At 42.5% G+C, this 22,468-nt stretch overlaps 1 protein-coding gene across 3 annotated transcripts in view; it reads right to left on the minus strand.

Moving 5' to 3' along the window:
• kif7 (kinesin family member 7) overlaps window positions 1-22,468 on the minus strand; it is a 35,883-nt gene that overhangs the window by 6,150 nt on the left and 7,265 nt on the right. For all 3 annotated transcript variants that reach the window (XM_041175094.1, XM_041175095.1, XM_041175093.1), the window contains exons 3-14: window positions 21,948-22,148; window positions 20,796-21,718; window positions 19,745-19,888; window positions 17,779-18,015; window positions 15,755-15,942; window positions 13,769-13,896; window positions 11,434-11,628; window positions 10,565-10,767; window positions 7,137-7,334; window positions 5,957-6,082; window positions 4,059-4,235; window positions 3,120-3,335 (exon numbers count right to left, since the gene is read on the minus strand). In XM_041175094.1, coding sequence (XP_041031028.1) covers window positions 3,120-3,335; window positions 4,059-4,235; window positions 5,957-6,082; window positions 7,137-7,334; window positions 10,565-10,767; window positions 11,434-11,628; window positions 13,769-13,896; window positions 15,755-15,942; window positions 17,779-18,015; window positions 19,745-19,888; window positions 20,796-21,718; window positions 21,948-22,148 — 2,936 coding nt within the window. The remainder of the gene's footprint in view (window positions 1-3,119; window positions 3,336-4,058; window positions 4,236-5,956; window positions 6,083-7,136; window positions 7,335-10,564; window positions 10,768-11,433; window positions 11,629-13,768; window positions 13,897-15,754; window positions 15,943-17,778; window positions 18,016-19,744; window positions 19,889-20,795; window positions 21,719-21,947; window positions 22,149-22,468) is intronic.

Consider the following 22,468-nt stretch of genomic DNA (forward strand, 5'->3'; position numbering starts at 1 on the left):
TCAGATCTCCAGCATCCACAGTATTTTGCTGTTATACTACTATATTCAAATACAATGTGCAATCTCATGGCCCGACATATCCCCCACTCTACCATTAACATCAAGCTGGGGGATCAACCCTGGTTCAATGAAGATTGCAGGAGGGCATGAGGTGTTAACCTGGTGAAGCTAGAACACAACAAAAGAAGTAGCAAGCATTAGACAGAGCTAAGAGATTTCACAACCAAATGATTAGATCTAAACTCTGCAGTCCTGCCACATTTCGTCGTGAATGGTGGTAGGCAATTAAAAAAATAACAGGAGGAGAAGACTCCACAATGATGGGGGAGCACAGTACATTAGTGCAAAAGACAAGGCTGAAGCAGTTGGAACCATCTTCAGCCAGAAGTGCTGAGTGGATCTCTGTCTCTTCTTGAGGTCCCTAGCGTCATTCAATTCACTCCATGTGATATCAATAAACAGCTGATGGTACTGGATACTGCAAAGCTATGGGTCCTGACAATATTCTGGCAAAAGTACTGAAGACTTGTGCTCCAGAACTAGCTTCACCCCGAGCCATGCTGTTCCATTACAACTACAACATTGACATCTACCCGGCAATGTGGAAAATTGCACAGGTATGTCCTGTACACAAAAAGTAGGACAAGTCCAACCCAGCCAATTACCACCACATCACTCTTCGACAGTGTTATCAAGTCTCACTTGCTCAGCAATAACCTGCTCACTGACGCACAATTTGGGTTCCACCAAAGCCGCTCAGCACCTGACCTCATTACAACCCTGGTCCAAACATGGACAAAAGAGCTGAACACCAAAGGTGAGGTGAGAGTGGCTGACCTTGACATCAAGGCAGCATTTGGTCAATGTGGCAACAAGGAGCCCTCACAAAACTGAAGTTAATGGGAGTCGGAGGGAAACTCTACACTGTTTGGAATCATACCTAGCATAAAGGAAGATGGCTGTGGTTGTTGGAGGTCAATCATCTCAGGGCATTGCTGCGGGTGTTCCTCAGGGTCGTGTTCTAGGCCGAATCGTCTTCAGCTGCTTCATCAAAGTCCTTCCCTCCATCATAAAGTCAGAAGTGGAGGTGTTCACAGATGATTGCACAATGTTTAGCACCATTTGTGACTCCTCAGATACTGAAGCAGTCCATGTCCATATGCAGCAAGATGTGGACAATATTCAGACTGAGCTGATAAGTGGCAAGTAACCTTTGTGCTACATAAGTGCCAGGCAATGACCATCTCCAACAAGAAAGAATCTAACCATCTCCCCCTGATAGTCAATAGTTATCAGCCCTTTTGCCACGAGAAACAGTTGATTCTTATTTACCCTCTCTAAATCATTCATGATTTTTAATTTCCCTGTCAACTCTCCCCTTAACCTTCTTTACTTTAAGGAGAACAACCTCGGCTTCTCCAGTCTCTTCACATACCTGAAGTCTCTCACTCCTGGTACCCCTCTAGAAAATCTCATCTTCATTCTGTGCAAGGCCTTTCCATTCTTCCTAAAGTGTAGTGCTCAGAGTTGAACATAGCAGTTCAGCTGAGGCCTAACCAGTGCTTTATAAATGTTTAGCTTAATTGGAAAACAATAGGTCAGGCAGTATCTTGAGAGAAAAATTAACTAATGCTTCAGGTTTTGACTCCCCCACCACCAACAACCTGGGAGTTACCATTGGCCAGAAACTGAACTGGACCAGACATATGAGTACTTTGGTTACAAGAGCAGGTCAGAGGCTGGGAATTATGCGGAGAATAATCACCTCCTGATTCCCCAAAGCTTGTTGACCATCTATAAGGCACAAGTCAGGAGTGTGATGGAACACTTTCCATTTGCCTGGATGAGTGCAGCTCCAATAACACTCAAGAAGCTTGAAACTAACTAGGGTGAAGCAGCTTGCTTGATTGGCACCCCATCCACCATCTTAAACATTCACTCGTGCCACCACTGATGCAGTGGCAGCAGTGTGCACCACCTACAAGATGCACTACAGCAACTCACCAAGGTTTCTTCAATAGCACCTTCCAAAACTGCGGCCTCTACCACCCAAAAGGACAAATGCATGGGAACAATGAAGGATGGGCAATAAATACTGATCTAGCCCACATGCCAGGAACGGATAACTAAGAAATAGTAACCATCTAAAGTGCTGGATAACTACTTGAATATTTATACTTTTAAAAATAATTATGAGCATTACACAGAAGTTTGCAACTGCAATGCAGTTTTATACTTTGGTTGAAATGTTCATGAGATTTGAATTTTACGAAACTAATCTGTACACACAGAACAGCTGAGTGTTTCAATACCAACAAGGTATCTCTTGAATGCCACTAGAAAGCATACAGTGGTCCTGAATGGTTCAAATGGTGAGGGCATCACCAGGCATGCTGCTGAGCTCTCCACACACTAAGAGTAGCCACTTGAAGCTCCAGATGGTGGCTGTCACCTATGGAATCCAATACAAATTGACAGCTTCAGGAGAGGAGGAGAAAAACAGAAACAAATACCTGCCACTAGTGAGCAGGGGAAACAAAGACACCAGTTAAACAAAGACACCATGAGACCACAGGCACTGTATTGAACAGAGAGCCAATCAGACCTTGATTGAGGGGACATCTTTGCTATGATCTTACTGCAGGTTATTCTGACATCAGTCCACCTGACCCATTGCAATTTTTGGACTTATTGCAAAATGTTAATTAATATATACTTTTTAACAGATGGTGTTGCTCACGGTGAGAGAGAGAATGTGCTGCTTTAGAATGGAAAAGCTGTGAACAAAGTGTGATAAGGAAAACATTACAAGAAGTAAGTCTGTCATTTATAGTAAGTACTCATTATATCAAAGATACTGCTCAAGAATCTATAATTCACTCTGTCATTACTCAGCAACAGTGGAATATCAATTCCACTGCACAGTGATTAGGCTGCAAATGGTCCTCCATTAGCCATCTCATGAATACAATTGCTCTGTGCATTCAACTGAAATACATGGCTTCAGGGACACACTGGTGAGTTACCATCGTGGAACTATTACTCTAATACACAAGTAGTTCTATATGATGTGACAATATGCCACTGAACAGATTGCTTTCTCTCATTACGAGCCACACCTCTGCTGACAGCAGGTTTCCCATCCGTAGCTTCTCATCTAGTTCAGTGCGCTGTTTCATCATCTGATCCTTTTCGTGCCGCAGGTTGGAAATCTCTTCACGAATTTCCTGTTGGTCACAAGCACTGCCATTTCGCAATTGCCCATTCTTCTCGGACAGCTCCTTCTCCAGAGATTCAATGCGGCTTGACACTCTCACAATGTTGTTGCTCAGAGCCTAAAGAATGGATAAGTAAGAAAAACAGCCAACATGTTGAGGTCTTTGAATTGAAACAAAGTCAGAAAAATTTTCTTTATAGACTCCGATGTTAATAGTGAATGTGTTACACCATGGCACAGATCCACACAGACCAGGATATTCCAGGTTTGATCTGTGGTCTGTGTTGAGTAAAATAATTTTAGCTGGGGTAGTGGTTTGCGAGTTATAATGGGCCTCAGCTCCCCTGGGCTGCAGAATGGAAAATTAGCCAGCTGCTGATTAGTATGCAGCAACCCTGCTGCTAAGTGTACATCATCAGGCTCGGTATGGTGACAGTTTAACAGTGAGACAACATTCATTCTCCAGGCTTATATATATAGCACTATATGTAAAAGGTAAAGAAGAGCTGCTGACAGTAGTAGAACCATATGCAAGTCAGCCCTTTCAGGAGAGGATGGGACATAATTGGAGAAAAGAAACTTTAATAGTCCTGCATGCACTTGAAACGTAACCCCTTACTCCAACCTGATAAGAGCTTCAGTTTTAACTCTCAGACTTTTTCTTTCATGTAAGAAGATCTTGGCTTCATGTTCTTTTACCGAACTGAATAGTGCCCTCTTAGACTCTAACCTGATAGACGCTAAGCTTCTTGTTCTTCCATCTGACTGAGTTGCAACCTCTAAGTCTCTCACCTAATAGCAGTTTCTAGCCTGTCCAGATCATGGTTCCTAATAAGTTTACCTGACTAGATCGCAGCCTCTTGTTCTCCAGCCCACTCTTCTCCTGTAGCAAGGCTTCTTTTTTTTCTACAATGATCTCTCGTTTCTTCAGCTCCTCTTCAAGGTCATCCAGCGCCTTCCGTTGTTCGAGAACCTTCTCAATCTCTGTATCCAACCACCTTTTCTGTTCTTCAATTTTCTACAGGTAAAATAGATCGTCAATACTGATTTTGGAGCAAAGGACTCAGAAAGCAGCTTTTCTCTTATAAAAAATCATGGGCCGTGAAAATCTGTGCGCCTTTAGGTGCACTCCCACAATTTTGTCAGCACCCGGACACATCAGGTTCCAGCCTCTGATGTGAGCAGCCGCATGGTGGAGTGGAACCTCTGTCTGCCACAAACATGGTCTCCTCCCATGTCCTACCCCAGTACAGGGACTGTGGTAGGAGGAAAGAATCTCCCAGGCATTAAATTTAAGTTGCCTCATTTAAGGTACTCATTCTACTTCATCACGTTGACCAAGCCTTTGATGTCCTAATCTTTCCTTTTGTGACTTGGTGTCATTCTCCTTTAGAGATAATGCTCTTCTTCCATGCCATGACATTTTTTGCTACATTAGAGATGCTATATAAGAGCTAGATGTTGTTGTTTTGTTTCAGGCAGGAAGTTTCCTTTGCCCCACCTGAGGTGTGTGGGGAAATAAGACACATCAACTCGCCTGTGATGATTGTGGAGCCCCGCCTGGTGGTCTAGGCCTTAACCCCGTCTCTATGGGTGAAATGTTGCCTTTGTGGGTGACTTGCACAGGGGCAAAAATAGTTCTCATGTAAGTGGCACGACCATTTATCAGGAAAAAATGACTGCCCAGCACTGCAATACCTGCTCTTACTCACCACCGCCCCCAAGCTTTGACAGCTACCACACACTGCAATACCCGTGCCTTGTTTAATACGTGATCCCAACTCCACCCATTTTTGGCAGGTGCTCGAGATGTCCCCACAGTGAGATGGATGACTGCCTGTGTAATGCAAAAGGGCAATGCTGGAGCTACCCAACAGTTTGATCCCAACATATGATTTTCAGGGCTCTGATGTGTTTAGAGGTCTGTAAATTAAGACTTATTAGATTGTGTTTGATGGTTTGTTTCACACGTCCTAAAGATGCTATTCTTAATGGGGTACAGTCCTATAGGCTCTAGCAGCCCTTCATCAGCTTCCCCAACTGGCCATTCATAATGTCTGACCCTGCAAGGACAAGCAGGCTATTTGGCTGGGAAGGGCAGCTCAGCTGTGCCTGATCCAGTCCTCACCCAATGTCTGTGCACATGCACCTTCCAACAAGCATCACTGGATCACGTTCAGAAATCGAAATCCTGGCCCTTGGGAACAGAGGTCAGCTGGAGTGCACCTACTCCAGCTGAGATCAGATAATGCAGCACAGAAAGGAAAGAGAGAGACCTGGACTATCCTGGTCCTTGTGACTCAGTCCAACACTGAGAGGTGCATTGTACTGAGTTTTGTTAAGTTTTATCTAATTTTTACAGTCAGGAAGCCTCTTGATCAGCCACTGAATTTCTTGTTCAATCAGCTCACTGGTAACTCCCTGAGTCGATTGTGTGAAATTAGTAATTACATGCCAGTAAAACAGTTGAGAAGATGGCAACTGCTAAATAATAAAACAGATCCATCAATTGCTGTTAAAGTAAAGATTCAACAGAATTTCATTCATTGACACTGAAGTTATTGGCCTGTACTGAGTAATGGTCACCACCTTCAGGATAGAGCCAAGGAAAGAAAATTCAGAGGGAATCAAACAAGTAACCCAGTTAAAAATAAAATTCTGTTGATGAAGTTGAACTGCTCCAGTCAGAACTTCCATTATACAGTGTTCAGATGCAAACTACTGAGTTGTTCCATGTACCTGCTGCTCTTCGAGGCTAATTACAGACCCATTGCTGCCACTCCTCCTCTTCCTTTGGAAGGCTGCAATCTCTTCGGTTTTAATCTTAAGAATCTTTTGCTGCTGCTTATGTTTTATTTCAAGCTCCTGCACACAGAAAGAAGATGAGCACTTCATTATCTATGGGGGCATTCACAATCCATTGGACATTCCCATATCCTGTTCCTGGTCATTGTATGTACAGTAAACTGGATGAGCCAAATATCCCAGGATTGGATGTATCTCCTTACCTGGCAGCTCTATCAATGGGATGTATTTTCAGTTCAATTTCTATTTGTTGAGTTCTGCAGTCCATCAACATCCATTTCCATTGAGGGATGTTGTGATCCTGGGATCTGCTAGGTTAGCAATTGCACAGGGCCAAACAACTGCTGTAGGGCTGGAGTGCCTGGGAGATTGCACCCAAATTGGGATAAATGTCCTACAGAGCCTTGGCCAGGACACCTTACCTCCATATGCTGCAATGCTAGGGGGAGGTAAGGTCGGGAGCCATTAGCAGCTCATCTGTACCTGACATACCAGTGGAGTGAAATGTGGTTGCCCTATGCAGTTCTCGGCTTATGTCGAATGGAAAGCTCTTTATCTAACATCCATAGTGGCAGGGAAACTACTCTATCCCTAAGATAGAGCCAGGCAAGCATTCAATCCTAGAGATAGAGTGGTTTCTCTGCCACTAGGAATGCTGGGTAAAGAGCTCTCCATTTCTATCACCTGCTTCCACCTGGCACTGACCTGCCTGTCCGACTCACAATAGAGGTAACGCATTTCAGATGTAGAGAGATGGAACTGAAATACATCAGACTCAAAATATTATGCACCAGGTCCAAGTAGTTATTTAAGAATAGCAATCTGGAATATATTTACATCATAAACTGACTTGGTTGATTAAAGACTAACGTAATCATAATTTGCAAGTGCCTGTGATTTCAAAGTGCAGCTTGCATCTGTTACAATGTAAGTTTTTGGGATTGTCAATAAGTGTTTTTTCACAGGGGTCCCTTTGTACAGGTTTCACTGTCTTCAAATACAGATGAACGCTCATTGGGTTTCACTATTCACAGAAAAACAGGTTGAATTCGGAAAAGTAATTCAGGACAATTTATCCAACCTCTGTGAAAGCCCAATATGCAGCATGCTGTACCTTCACTCGATGTTTTCCTTTCTGCATCTCTGTCTCAAGTCGCCTTTTCTGATCCATTTCCTCTTTCAGCTTTTTCTGCAGCAATGCCTGTTGCTGCTTCATTAGCTGCACATTTCTCTCCATCTCATGGATTCGCCGCTCACTCTGTGATGACAACGAAACCAGTCGCTCTGTATCCCGCTTCTTTTGTCTGAGCACCTGGAAAAGGGATTAATGTCAAGATTAGCAGCAGCTGAAAGTCAGCTTTATGATATAAAACAAAGATCCAGCACTTTTCCAGGAAATATAACTGGATGAATCTTTTACATAATATTTATAGGACCAAAACGGGCCATTGAACCCAACAGGCCCATGCCAGTGTTTATGCTCCATGTGAGATTCCTCCCATCCTCCTCACCTAGCCCATCAACATTGTCCTCCTATTCTTTCTCCTCCTTGTGTATTTGTTATTCTTTCATGGGATGTGGGCATCACTGGCTGGGCCAGCATTTATTGCTCATCTCTAATTGCCCTTGAGAAGGTATTGGTGAGCTGCCTTCTTGAATCACTGCAGTCCATGTGGTGTAAGTACACCCACAGTGCTGTTAGGAAGGGAGTTCCAGGATTTTGACCCAGCAACGGTGAAGGAACAGCGATATAGTTCCAAGTTAGGATGGTGAGTGGTTTGGAGGGGAACTTGCGGGCAAGTTGTGGGGGGTGGGGAGGGGTTGTTGGGAGGAGTTGTTACTGACCATTATGGTAGGAGCGCGCAGTTAATTCCAGCCCCGCTTATCCACAGGTCGTAACAATAGTTTGAATGTTTAATTCAACCAAAAAACTAGCCCATTGTTTATCTTTGGCACTGTTATTCCTAGCATAAAAAGCCTCTAACCAGGCTTCTTTCAGTAAACACAAAAATTAATTTATTATAAAACAAACTACTATTCAGAAACAAGCTAATAAACTGGTTAACATTCAAGTTGTAGTTTAGAAGTATAACAATTTTCCCCATTTAAAAAAAAACACATTCGAACTCCACACACTCACAAACATAAAACAGGACAAAACAAACACAGTCCCATGCAGATGCTGGAATATGGGAAGTTTCTTATAAAAGGATAAAATTCAAAGAGATCTCGGCACTGTTGATCTAACAGAATTCTTGTCACAATAGATCTGCAAGTTCTTTCAGATGGATTTGTTGGTAAAACTGTCCTTGATGACTCTTACTTATCACAATTTAGCGAACTCTCAAAAAAAACAGATGACTTATCCTGATGAGACATTTCTAAGAAAGGTTTAACAAAGAGATGGGGCAGAAGAAGGAAAAGACAACTTGCTTCTAAGGCATATCCACACACACACACTGCCTGAGTGTTTAAACGACTAAGATGCTCAACGAATACTTCTCTTAGGCCAGGTGTTTTTAACCAATTATCAAGAGTCTTTAGCCTGGCAACAGCAGTTCTTCATTAGCTTAGATATACAAAGTATCTCTTTCCTTTCCAGGTGTTCCTGGCTGGACATTTGTCTTGACCCCTGGTTTCTTAAAGAATGGCATACTCACAACCCCAAATTAATATTGCAAACTTATAAAAATAATTCAGGAGGAAGAATGTCTAAAATTCAATGTCCTTCAAATTTTCTAAAAACGGGATCCTTACAGTGTTCCCGTGCATCTGCTGCCCTCATCCTTCTAGGTGGTAAAGTTTGTGGTTTGGAAGGTGCTATTGTAGGACCCTTGGTGAGTTGTTGCAGTGCATCTTGTAGATGGTACACACTGCTGCCACTGTGCGTTGGTGGGTGGAGGGAATGGATATTGGAGGTGGTGGATGGGCTGCTTTGTCTGGGTGGTGTCTAGCTTTTCATGTGTTGTTGGAGCTGCGCTCATCCAGGCAAGTGGAGAGTGTTTCATCACACTCCTGACTTGTGCCTTGTAGATGGTGGACTGGCTTTGGAAACTCAGGAGGTGACTTATTCTCCACAGAATTCCCAGCCTCTGACCTGCTCTTATCACCACAGTATTTATATGGCTGGTCCAGTTTGGTTTCTGGTCAATGGCAACCCCCAGAATGTTGGGTATATCTAGCTTCCCCTTAAATTCATCTATGCTATTTACCTCAGCTGCTCCTTATGGTAGCAAGTTCCACATTCTGGTCACTCTCTGAGTAAAAAAGTTTCTCCAGAATTCCCTATTGAGTTTATGAGTAACTACCTTTTATATTTATGGCCCCTAGTTTTGATCTCACTCGCAAGTAAAAAAATCTCTGCATCAGAATCACCCTTCAGTCTTCTTTTTAACAAAGAGCCTCAACCTGTTCGATCCTTTCTGATAATTATTTGCTTAGCATTCTGGTAAATTGATTTTTCACCTTCCCCAGTGCCCCTATATCCTTTCTGTCATATAGAGACCAGAACTGTTCACAGCTTTCCAAGTGCAGTCTAATCAAGGTTCTACATAAATTTAACATAATTTCTCTGCTTTTCAGTTCTATATTCCTACAGAAATTAACTGCAGTAATTGTATCTTAAACTGAAGGTGCTATAATACTACACGTGCCAACCACCTTCTGCTATCTCACCCAAGAGGGCATTCTTTAAGTGATCACTGTGTGTGTGATTTCCCACTGAATCTGGGAGTTGCATATTTAATAATCTAGTGCAGCCATTCCTAGAATCAAATGTATTAAAGTGTATTACAATGTGTGCACTACAACGTGTGTATATTACAATGTGTATTACAATGCATATATTACAATGCGTATATTACAATGCATATTACAGTGTGTATATTACAATGTGTATTAAAGTGTATATTACAATGTGTAAATTACAATGTGTATTAAAGTGTATATTACAATGTGTATATTACAATGTGTATTAACGTGTATATTACAATGTGTATATTACAATGTGTATTAAAGTGTATTACAATGTATATATTATAATGTGTATATTACAATGTGTATTAAATTGTATTACAATGTGTATATTACAATATGTATATTACAACATGTATATTACAATATGTATATTACAATGTGCATTAAAGTGTATTACAAGGTGTATATTACAATGTGTATTAAAGTGTATTACAATGATTCAAAAGTGGGAATTTTACAACTAAGATTGCATGATAGCACTTGCAATTAGTGTTCCCCAGGAATACAGAAGTAGACTGGACACAAAAAAACAACAGTAAGAGACTGCCATTTGAAAATAAATGCTGAAGCACTATTCTATATATGAGATCACCCTTCAAAGGTAAATGCCAGATTGCTATTCTAAATACATATTGTACCCTTTCATTTTGAAATACTGCCCCAGTTACGCTGCATTATTTTTAAACTTGGTCCAGCAGAATTGGCACTTGCTGTTGTTCACTGCACCTTCCCTGTGTAATTCAACCACTCATCTGGAGGCAGTAGCAGCCACATCACCTCACGCACCTGCACTTTACTCTGTGCTGCAACAAATTTTTTCTGGTACTCCTGGAGCTTGGCCCTTTCCATAGGATCCCTGGGTTCTTTCTCCTCAAGGTCCAGGAGCTGTTTCTGAGCTTCAGTCAGCTCTGCCCTTGCCTGTTCCGCCTCCTGTTCCAACTCTTGAATCTTCCGACAGTACTGCTTATTCATCGCCTGGGCGTCTCTCCCTAACCATCCAAACACAAGTCAGTACATAACTAACAGTACATAACAGTTCGCAACTTGTATACCTTGCCACAGTCTTACTATCTCATTCATTTTATTTGGGAAACTTGTTGCAATTATAAAAGATATTTGAGGTTCCATATATTTTTTTTAATTTTCTGTATTGAATAAAGGTATTAAAGCTACAAAAGACAAATGTAATCCTGTTATTGTGAAATATGTAATCCTTTAGAATTTTCAGTTACTGCAATAAAAGTGGCAACACAAAAAATTAAAATACATTTTGAGAAATTCTGCTAATCCATAGGCCAGAGTGTATAATCACAGGGACATGGTTACATTGTTTCCTAATCGAATGCGGACATAGGAATTTATTGGAAAAAGTTGGACGCAAAAAGTCTGATTCAAAAGTGACAACAGCAAGTTCAGTGGTGCAGACAGGAGGTTGGTGCAGACCCATAGCTTTAAGTATATTACAAATATAGATATAAGTTTGCTTATTACAGAGTCATACTGCACTGCTCCTAGGATATTACTGCCTTTGTAATACTATTTCAATTTTCAAAAAGAGCACCAATTAAATTTTGAAGCTGGCGAACTAGCTCACCTGTGTTTTGTTGATTTATGTATCAACATTTAAGTAAATCTATTTTAAAATGGACTTGTACCTGTTTTGATGAGTTCTTTGATTAATTCTTCCTTCATGCGGATGTTGATCGCCAGTTCCCGCATCTTGTGCTGTGCTTGGACAAGCCTCCACTCAGAGTTCTTCGCCGGGAGATGGTATACAGGTGAACCTTCCCTGAATTCATCAGAGAATGGCAGCGAGTGGGCCCCATTCTGGTCTCCCTTCCTGTGTGGAGCTGCAGAACATGAAATTAGTATGGACGAGCCTTTAGGTTCTTCAATCTGGAGCTCTGAAAACTGCTGAGCAAAATTGCTAACAGGAGCAAACTTTTAAGGGCTGCGATGGGAGAGATTGTTTTATTAATTTTTATAATTTCGAGTAGTATCTATCTACTCCTGCTGAAATGAAATGCATCTAAAGAAAGAAGCTGCAGTCATAATTCATTTTTTTGGGATCTGCCCCAGACTGCGCTGGGTCTACCCTGATTTACTTGCCTTTGTGAAGAATGGAATCAGAATGGTTGGACCTGATAGTTTATCAAAGAAGCCCAAGTACTCTGGATCTTCTGTCACTCAAAAAGAGGGAGGCAATGTAATGAGTTATTATATGGCACAATGGATCACTTGGATATGGGTTCAACCCCATGATCTACCACCTCCATATCACTGCATGGAGGCAACTAACTCAGGTGAAGTGCTTCTCTGTAGAGAGCCCAAGATTAAAGCGATTGTCAATGAACTCAACACTCCTCACCGCCACCAGTTTCAAGTCAGGGTCAGTGAAGGTTGGAGAGAACCTTCGAAATTGAGCATTCAGATGCGGATGACAGAGAGGCCTAGTGAGTGAAAGTAAGGAAATAAATTAGAGGAGGAGTGTGTATAGACCGAGTGGTTAACAGTGAGGTTGGTGTCTTGGGCTACAGGAAGATATAGACGGGATGGTCAAATGGGCAGATAAGTGGCAGATAGAATTTAACCCTGAAAAGTGTGAGGTGACACACTTTGGAAGGAGTAATTTGATAAGGAAGTATTCAATGAACAGCATGACACTAGGAAGTTCTGAGGAACAAAGGGACCTTGGCGTGTGTGTCCATAGATCTCTGAAGGCAGAGGGGCATGTTAGTGGGGTGGTGAAAAAGGCATATGGGACACTTGCCTTTATCAATCGAGGCATAGATTACAAAAGTAGGGAGGTCATGTTGGAGTTGTATAGAACCTTGGTGAGGCCACAACTGGAGTACTGTGTGCAGTTCTGGTCGCCACGTTATAGGAAGGATGTGATTGCACTGGAGGGGCTGCGGAGGAGATTCACCAGGATGTTGCCTGGGATGAAACATTTAAGTTATGAAGAGAGGTTGGATAGATTTGGGTTGTTTTCGTTGGAGCAGAGAAGACTGAGGGGTGACCTGATCAAGGTGTACAAGATTATGAGGGGCATGGACAGGGTGGATAGGGAGCAGCTGTTCCCCTTAGTCACAAGGGTCAGTCACAAGGGGACATAAGTTCAAGGTGAGGGGCAGGAGGTTTAGGGGGGATGTGAGGCTATGGGCCAAGTGCTGGTAAATGAGATTAGGTAGGTAGGTCAGGTGTTTTTCACGTGTCGGTGCAGACTTGATGGGCCGAAGGGCCTCTTCTGCACTGTGTGATTCTGTAATCATGGGCTACATATTCTGCATTCCTCTGCCAATTGTTTCAGTGGGCTTTTGGCAGGTGAGCCAGAAAACTGGCCATGGACATGCTCTGCCACCCCCCATGCAAGTTTCCAGGTGCCAGTTCTGCTGCAGCGTAACAAAATTACAGTATGTGTGCAGGTATACAATAACAAAGGCAACTTAGAGAAGCCTGGCCCATATGGTCACAGAGATTATCTGCTAGCCCCAGGCATCCAGCATGTAATGATGGGCAGAAGAGGAGCTAGGGTCTGTACGGATGCTCAGACAGAGGCCACTGAACATGTGAGCAAGTCAAGAGTGGAGTAAATAATTAATTATTAAAAAATGCACTTTTGAAGGCAACACAGAACCTGCATGCATCCAGACACTGCGACAAAGCAGGAGATGGTCCCCGAGATGGGGACCCAGTCAGGGATTCAAGGTGGAAATGTCTAAGTGTCAATCTGACTTAGCTTTGATGCTGTCCACAATCCTGCTTCGCTATTATATAATTACTGTTACCTGAAGCATGACCCCCTTGGGTGATATACCAAAGGGCAATTAGCAACTATGAGGTCTGTATCTTGGTGATAGTTATTATCTTCAGGAAAGCCGGGTCAGTATTTGGAAATAATAGTACAAAGAACAGTGGATTCTCTTTGAATTAAACAGACTGATTGCTGTCTTGGCTGTCTTAATAACCAGGGCGTGGCAAGCTGCGTACATTTCATTACTTCACTTTGCAGACTGCTCAAATCACTGTCTTGGAGCTGGTTAAGGCTGTTTCTGCTTTTCAGTGTGCTGACCATTCCAGGAACATCTCTTTTTGTCCATGTCCGATTGATCTGGTGTCTGTCAAGGGTCAAAAAATTAATCTCAGTACTTCGCAGCAATACACAATCATTAAAAATGTTTCAATTTCTCAGAAAAATATTACACAGGACAACGCAAAGGTCCCTACTTGGGTTAATCAGATTGGTATTATGGTACAGCTATTGACTTCTCTTTATATTAATTTCTTTATTATAACTTTTAGCTTTTGCCCTGTAAGGGGGTTTTCTGTTGGAAGAACAAAAGTGTAATCATAAGACAGGTTTGCTTCATTTTGGTTAATATGCATTTCGTATAGAATGCAGTAAAGAACAATGGTCAATTTAGACAGCAAACCTAATTAGAAGAAATGCCAGGCAGACACACTAGAGAGAGCTTTAGTTGTTAAGGAAGTCAGCAGCAGTCAGACAAGTTTTCTTTATTCACTCATGACACGAAAGATAAAGAAAGTATTGCAGGTCCGACCCTATATATCTCTTAAGCTTCACAGAAAAGCAGCAGATTTTTGAAATTTTTATGATGTACAAGTGTGATGCTAAGCCAATTAAGACATGTTGGGGAGGTACCTGCTGCATAGTTGATGGGTAAAACTATGGGCCTGAACTTCCGTGGAGTGGCAAATCAGAGTTGGATTGCCACTCTGCTCCTAATTTCCTACCTTGAAGTCCCGGCAATCCTTTCTAGCCTAACTTTCCGACTCAGGCTGGGCAACGACCGTATAGGGCGGTGCACTCCTGAGGCCTTCAATTGAGAGCTGCACAGTCAGAGGTAAGGAGGCCACGCCCTCTTTGAAACAGCACTAGCTGCCGTAAAGCAGGCAAGTTTAAAGGTCCAGCCACTTTCAAACCAGGGAGGAGGTAAGTTTGTAAGGTAGGACTGCTGGGGGAGGGGGGACCGGGGCGGTAGGGAGGGAGGGAGGGGGAGGGAACCAGGGGGATGGTGGAGGGGTTAGTTGAGTGATCAGGGCATGTGGGGGGAGTCAGGTGGTCAGTGGGTGGGTGGGGGTGAGGGTGGGGTGGGCATGTGTCAGGTGGTCAGTAGGGGTGGTGTTGGGTGTTCTGGGATAGCTCCAGTGGGGGAATTGAGGTTGAGGGGAGTCCTTTGGGGGTTCAGTACAATAGTTACCCAGGACTTAGAAGTGGTTTTAATTCTTCTAACTTTTCCTGGGTAACTTACTGTAAGGGAGTCGGTGGGGGTGGGGGGGGGCGGTGTGGTTTGATTCCGCAGTGCATCTTTGGGGTCACCCCCAGACCAGGACTCCCAGAAGCTCGGAGGTTACGGGCTTATAAGTCTTGGCCATTATTTCAAGAGGTTACAGTTACTATTGATTATGAAAGTTAAAATTCAACCATGGGATGGATTCTAGAGACCGTTAATTTCTACAAGGGCTCATCTGCTTAAGGACTGTAGACAAGTGATAACATTGCCTGTAGGGGGGCCATTAATTTCTCTGTAACTGTCTTCAGCTTAATGATTTGATTGATGGATCAACCATGGTGAAACTACACCAAAGTTATGGAGCTGTCCTGGGAAAAGAAATAATTAAACTGAAGTTGTTGTTAAGGGACATAGAAAGAATCTAATGATATTAGATAATGGAAAAACATGTGAATTGGCACGTAGTAGGATTGAAGAAAAGGTATAAAGTGTGGGTGTTAGAACAGATACTTTCGAATTCAAAGGTCTGGCTAGAAAAACACCTCAAGTTCAGAACCATAATGTGTACCGAGTTTCCCAGCTAAATCTTGCAAGGTTTTGTCAAAGTGGATCATTAATACGATTACATGATTAATAAATCTGTGTGCATTCAATGCTGTGAACCCTAACATTCTGAGGTTAAGAAAGAACACAGGTGAGTGTCAGTTTAATTTTGGATTACCTGTTTCTTCCTTTACTCCCGCAGGATTCATCCTCCTCTGGTTCCTCATCAGATCGCGACACCATTGTTTCGCAATCCTTGCTGAAGTATCCATGAAGCGCAGAATCCCTGTCTGCCAGGCTCCTCTGCAGGCAATGATTGCGGCTGTGAAACCCAGCACCTGCAAGCTCCATGGAAGAGGCACAAATCTATTGATAAAAGAAAAGAACATGGTTTGTGGTCAGACAACATACAAAGTAACAAGAATAAGGTTTAAGACTGATTGACACTGGTGTCTGAGTCAAAGCCAGAAATACATATGGAAGTTTGTCCTCACTTGCTGCTGAACATCCAATTGCAGAAATTTCAAAGATAAAGTTAAATGGACAAGTTCTGTTGTAATAATTGGCAATGGCAACATCCTGATGGCTCAGTGGGTCAATAAGCAGCCTTTAATATTGCAGATCAGAACGATTCACTCGTCTGTGCTGAATTAGTTGATCTCACTCAGGATGGCAAGCAGATGGAAATCAGACAGGCTTCGAGTCCTGATCACCATCTGGTGACCCCCTTACTGGATGTGTGTGTGAATCAGATAAGGACAGGTTGGGCTCAGCTATGTAATCCTCCATTGGTAAAACAATCTGCTAGCCCATTGCATCTCAGTATACATATGTGGACTAGTCAACTGGGTGAGGCATTGGAGAGTATGTGGCACCAGTACAACTGTACCCGAGAAAGGTGGCAACGCCTTCACAAGATGAGGATGTTTATTTGTAATGCTGGTAAGTTAGTTTGTTGGTTACTTTTGCAACATCGCTTGACTCTGCCCTTGCCCCAGCTCATCTGCTGCTGAAACCTTCAACTGCACTTTTAGACTTGGCTATTCCCACGATTGCTTGGCTGGCCTATCATCTTCTACCCCACTTAAAATTGTGCTTATTTCGTATCTCAACTCTTTTTGAACCTCATTCACTGGCTCCCCATTCAACAGCGCCTCAATTTTGAAATCCTCATCCTTGTTTTCAAATCCTTCCATGGCCTCATCACTCACTGCGTCCAGTCCTACAGGCCTTCAAGATGTTGTTGTTATCCATGGATCAAAGAAACATCCTTTGCCTTCCATTTTGTCAATTCCCAAACATCAGCTGACTGAAGGGGACACTTATATTCAACCGACAAGACAGAATTTGGATCAGTGAGGAAACATAATGAAATTGGGAGCGGGTTAGAAAGTAATTGTGTTTGCAGAGTTGCTTTCCACACCCTCTGGGCCCTAAACACTCTGAAACTCCTTCTCTCTCCTTCAAAGTCCACCTCTTTCGCCGTCCTTTTCATAACCCCTCCTAATACCGTAACCCCTTCTTCGTTGGCCTTGTGTCAACCTGTGCCTAATTGCACTCCTGTGCAGTGTCCAGGGCCGTTTTAGTATGTTAAAAGTGCTATAGAAATGCAGGTTGCTGCTGTAAATGAAATCACACCATGGGCCACTGGCAGTCACCCAATCCTGTTCCTGCTATGGGAGTAAGTTGATATCATCTAGTATAGTTTTGCTTTGCACCATTAAAGGAAGACAGACTTGAGATTATACAGTGTAAATCATATCTCCCTGAAAAGGTCATCACCACCAATTACTTTTGAAGAGCAGAGTGTGTTATGTGGGCAAACATGGCAGCTACTTTACACATAGGATCCCAGAAGTATCTGTGACATAAATGAGCCACTTCTTTTGCTATGGATTGAGGGACTTGTGTTGACAAGAACATCAAAAAAACTCCTTTCTCTTCTCTGACTAGTATCAAAGGATCTTTCACATGCATCTGAAATACCCAGAAATGGCAGGGATGGCTGATGGCTTAATGCCTCATCCAAAGGACAACACTTCCTACACTTTGCCCGGATTGTCAGCTCACATCATGTATTCAAATTCTCATAGGGCTTGAAGTCACAAGCTCCTAACACGCAGACCAAGTGATGCATGCAGACAATACTGATGTTACATCTGAATAGTATACTAGGCATCTCATAGGTTAATTGAAACACACCTTTTTGGAATGTATTCTTCCAGTCTCATCATTGAGAATGTGATTGGAATGTGGCACATTTAATCTGCAAGGGTGAGTAGTGCCCTGAGGGGCAGTGTGGGGTCTGCAGCAGAGGTCAGCAAGATGGAGAGTCTCCAGCAGCTCATCCATTGACACTGCAGGCTGATTCCCTCCTACCAGCTTCAGTCTGCTCTGCAATTCAACAATCTGATCTTCCTGGTCCAATAATGTTTCATTCTGAAAAACAATTCAAAAGAAAATATTAACAATCTCTTCCTCCCTCCTTCCTAATTTTCCCTGCAGCTCTCCTGTGAGTGGCGACTCGCATTGGGTACAGGATTCAATAAGGAATTCAGGCAAAACGTCTTTCCCCAAAGAGTGATTAGAATGTTGAACTTGCTACCACATGGAGTAGTTGAGGTGAGTAGCATAGATACATTTAAGGGGAAGCTAGATAAATACATGAGTGAAAGGAATTGAAGGATATGCTGATAAGTTTAGCTGAAGGAGGGTGGGAGGAGGTTGGTATGCAGCATAAGCACCAGCATAGACCAGTTGGATCAAATTACCTGTTTCAGCGCCATATATTCTATGTAATGCTGGTTGTCTTTCAAAACATTTCTCAAATGGCAATTCTTTGTGTGTGAGCCTGGCGGCCAAGACCAGCGGAGACAGAAACGTCCTCACTTGGCCTCTGCACACACGGAGTCATGAAAAATACACAATGTAAATTCACTCAGATGATACCAGGGATTAAGGGATTTGGTTATGATGAGAAACTTGGAAAAACTAGAACTCTGTTCAGTGGAACAAAGAAAGTTAAGATGGCGGCAGTGAAATCTAGCGGATCGAATTTCAAAATTCTGGAAGCATTTGACAGGATATATAGTGAAACAGGGCACAAACAGAGGATTAGTACTAGAAGAATGATCAGGAAGGCTGGAAGAAAATTTGGGGTAATCAGAGTATGGAATGCACTATCACAAATTGCAATTAAACGTTCTGATTGATGCAGCTTCAAGGGCTTAAATAAACACGCAAAGAAAAATATGAAAGGGAAAGGAGCAGGGGAATGTGATTAGAATAGACAACCCTGGCATGGAGTTAATAAACACCATGGCTAAATGGATCTTCAGTGCTGTAACTTCCATGATAAGTATTTAAGGCCTACAACAGCATTAACATGTCATTGCTAACAACAAACATTATAACTGTCTATTATGAAAACAAAAATGCTGGAATTGTACAGCAGAACAGTCAGGGCCTGAAAAAGAAAAGATAGGACAAACTGAGTTGCACTTGAAAGGAGACTAAATTATCTCAAGCATCTAAACCTATCACTGGAGAAAAGTGAAGGGAAACTTGATCTTTTCTGACCAGCGTTGTAAGGTTACTTTTGGTGTCAACTGCTACCTAAAAGAAGAAGCAAGAATTGTTGAGAAGGAAGATTGAAGGCTGCAGAGAATATAAACACTGCTGTTTACTAATTTCCAGTGATGGTCAGAGAAATGAATGGGTAGAAATTTGTCTCAGATGGTAGCGTAAAACAGGTGATATCGAAGCAGCTGCCCATTACATGCAGCACCTGATATTTAATTCCACTGACTGTAATGGAACTGAATATCAGGCGTTACGTATAACAGGAAATATCGGTTTGGTCATTCATTTTGCACCACTGCCGAGAAAAATTTCTAACCCGATGTTTCCATAAAGTAAGATCTACAATGTGGAAGGGAAGCCCCAATAAAGTAATAATCCTGCATAAACCCTGAACCTAGCTGGCATGATCGATGCTTGTTTATTTCTCAGTCTAGATTTTCTTCAACAAAACTGTCATTTTTTGACAGAGCTATTGTCCATTTTTTATTTAAACTCATTCTCTTGTGCATTGCAAATAGTCCAGTTCCTTGTGTCTGCTGTTCGAGCTAGTTAGACCTGTGACGAAACCCAGGCACTTGGCAGCTACCTGCTGTTTAAACCGCTCCATGGCATCCTCGAGAGCTGCCAGGAAATCTTTGTTCTCTTCCTCTAGCTGCTGAACCTTTGCCTGCAGTTTTGGAACAAGCTGCTTCTGATCTTGCCTGGGGCCTGTGTCAACTTCACTGGGACCCTGTATAGAAAGGAGGAGGGGAATTACAATATCATAATTTACAGCCATCACAGATAAAGTGGCGATAACATTTATCAAGACAGTCACTGAGTTATCTGCTATGTTGGCACCAAAACATCATGGGAAACATTTTATTTAAGACAATACACTTTTATTTATGGTGCAATTAATTCAATTCACAAATTATTTCCACCACCAGTGACAGATCTGTAAGTATTAGGACTTCATTTTAGTGTTGCATACCTCAAAATGCTCCCTCCAAGCATGACAGAGTGGCTGAGCAGAATCTAGAATTATACCGTTTGGTGATTATCATAATTTAAGTGGACACGGTATGAAAATATTATAAGCCGTATTAAAATCTGCATGGAAAAGGCTCCATATGGTGTGACTGCAAACACTCTCATTCACTGAAATCTTGGTGACAAAACTGCATCAGAAGAACAGTTACTAATGGAACACGGAACTGTTAAAGGAGGAATGTAGGGAAGCTCAGCATGGGTAAAGGCTCCAGTTCATCCAATCGTCCGAGAAAGATCTCTCCAATTCTCTACACCTTTAACTTTTTTTACACAGAGGGTTGATTAACACATGGAATAGGCTGCTCAGGGACCAGTAAGGAAAAACTGGTGAATGAGATAGATAATTTTATAAATAAGTAAACTGCATGAGCGGATAAGTGGCAGATACAGTTCAATTCAAAAAATAGTAATGAATTTTGAAGTCCGAAAACTGTACATCACTTCACTGCTATTTTATGATTTTGCACGCTTTTGCAACGAGGACCTTGATTTTTTTCATCTAGGTTTCTCAATTATAATGAAAAAAGGGACATCTGTGTTAACTTTTCCTGGTACGTTTGCACCATTTTAGACTAACCAGTGGAATCCCATCTTCAAAGGTGTACCTGTGGCTTGGATGCATCCCGGGTCTTGGGTTCATCAGCTGAATTGCACTCAATACCACTGTCCAGGCCAGAGGCAGTGGAAAGCTCACTCCGCGTCTCTTCCACGTTTGTTATCCACTCTTTCACTTTTAGCACCTGATCTACCGTGAGGTTCCTGTCTCCCTGTAGTTCCATAAAGATTCGATACGCAGTATCTGTGCAGGTCCGGTAATGGGAGCTCTCAGCATGTAATCGGGCCATGTACTCCTCAGTCGACCGCCTGAAGCACTTGCTTGGTGCCACTGGTTTGTTGTGCTCCAAAGCCTCATGAAGCGTCTTGATTTGCAGTTCCAGCTCATTGGTACGATCCTGTTCCTTCTTGCAGTTTATCACTGCTCGGTTTTTAATGTTCTGAGCCCTTTTGGCATAATTTAAAGAGTTCAAGTTCTCATCAAAGTTGAACGAAGAGGGGCTTATACAGGCAATCATTAGCGTCTTTGCATTCCCGCCGAGTGAGTCTTTGAGGATTCTGGTAATCTTGGAATCTCGATAAGGAATATGCGAACTCTTTCTCCTTGGATCGCCCAAGGCACTGATGACATTGCCCAATGCCAACAATCCACTGTTGATCTGAATGGATTCTTTCAGGCGTTCGCCAGTGTTGCCCGTCTTCACAATTCGTTCTGAGCCTGCCAGGTCCACAAAATGGAACTTAGAAGTTATCACCTGTGTGGAACTTAACAGATCTCCAGCAGCAGCTGCGAGTCGTGTGGTTCGACCAAGTCCTCGCCTCTGTTCCATGGTAATGGTAAAGATGGTGTGAGAGCGGCTGGAATCTGTGTTGACCTGTGTAGTGCCAGTGTGTTTGGCTGTGTTACCAATTTCTAGTAGGCTCAAAGCTTCGTCCAAACCTTCCACTTCGCATTCCTTGACACCGCAGAGCACTAGAAACAAGGCAGATATTCAGAAGTCAATGAATAGCAAAGCAGTGCCCAAACAACAGAAGCTGCCATTGATTTAGCAACTGATCCTAACAATGCCATAAGTTCTCTTTATAGACTTGCCTGCCTCCTGAATCTACAATTCCCCTAGCTTAGTAATGCATGGACACAAGGTATAATTTTGGATGAAGACCCATTTAATTTCACCCTCCCTGAATATGAACTCATTGACCTGTGTTTCCTTTGTCATCCTCTCGGGTGCGGATGTCCTTACTTGCCGTTTCCACCTCCAGCAAGTCTCTGAATTCTTCCTTGTAAACCTCAAGGTATGACACCTTAACAGTGTGATCCACTGCATCGTTCTCATCGATCAGCTTAAATATCTCAGCCAAAGCACGGGGGATAATACCCTGATCATCATCAGTAACAGAAGCTGAGGAGGAAAAAAAAAAGCTTGGATAAACATTTAACTTTGCAATGGATTCAACAGCAGCTGACACTATATAATATAGCACAGAATAAAAAAAATCTAGGAAAAGGCCATCAGTCCCAAAAAGCCTGTCCCTTTTTAAACAGATCGGCTCTGCCAACCCACTTTCTCAAGATATCCCCCAGCCTCTTGCTTCTTCAAAAGCATGTCTGTTTTTATTTTGAACTTCATTTACAACATCCACTTCAATGGGTAGAATTTTACGCGGGCAGGATTTTATCGTCCCGCCGAAGTCAAAGGACTTTTGAACAGTGCACCGCATT

The sequence above is a fragment of the Carcharodon carcharias genome, chromosome 26 (genome assembly GCF_017639515.1).
Source record: "Carcharodon carcharias isolate sCarCar2 chromosome 26, sCarCar2.pri, whole genome shotgun sequence".
In the NCBI taxonomy this organism is placed as follows: Eukaryota; Metazoa; Chordata; class Chondrichthyes; order Lamniformes; family Lamnidae; genus Carcharodon; species Carcharodon carcharias.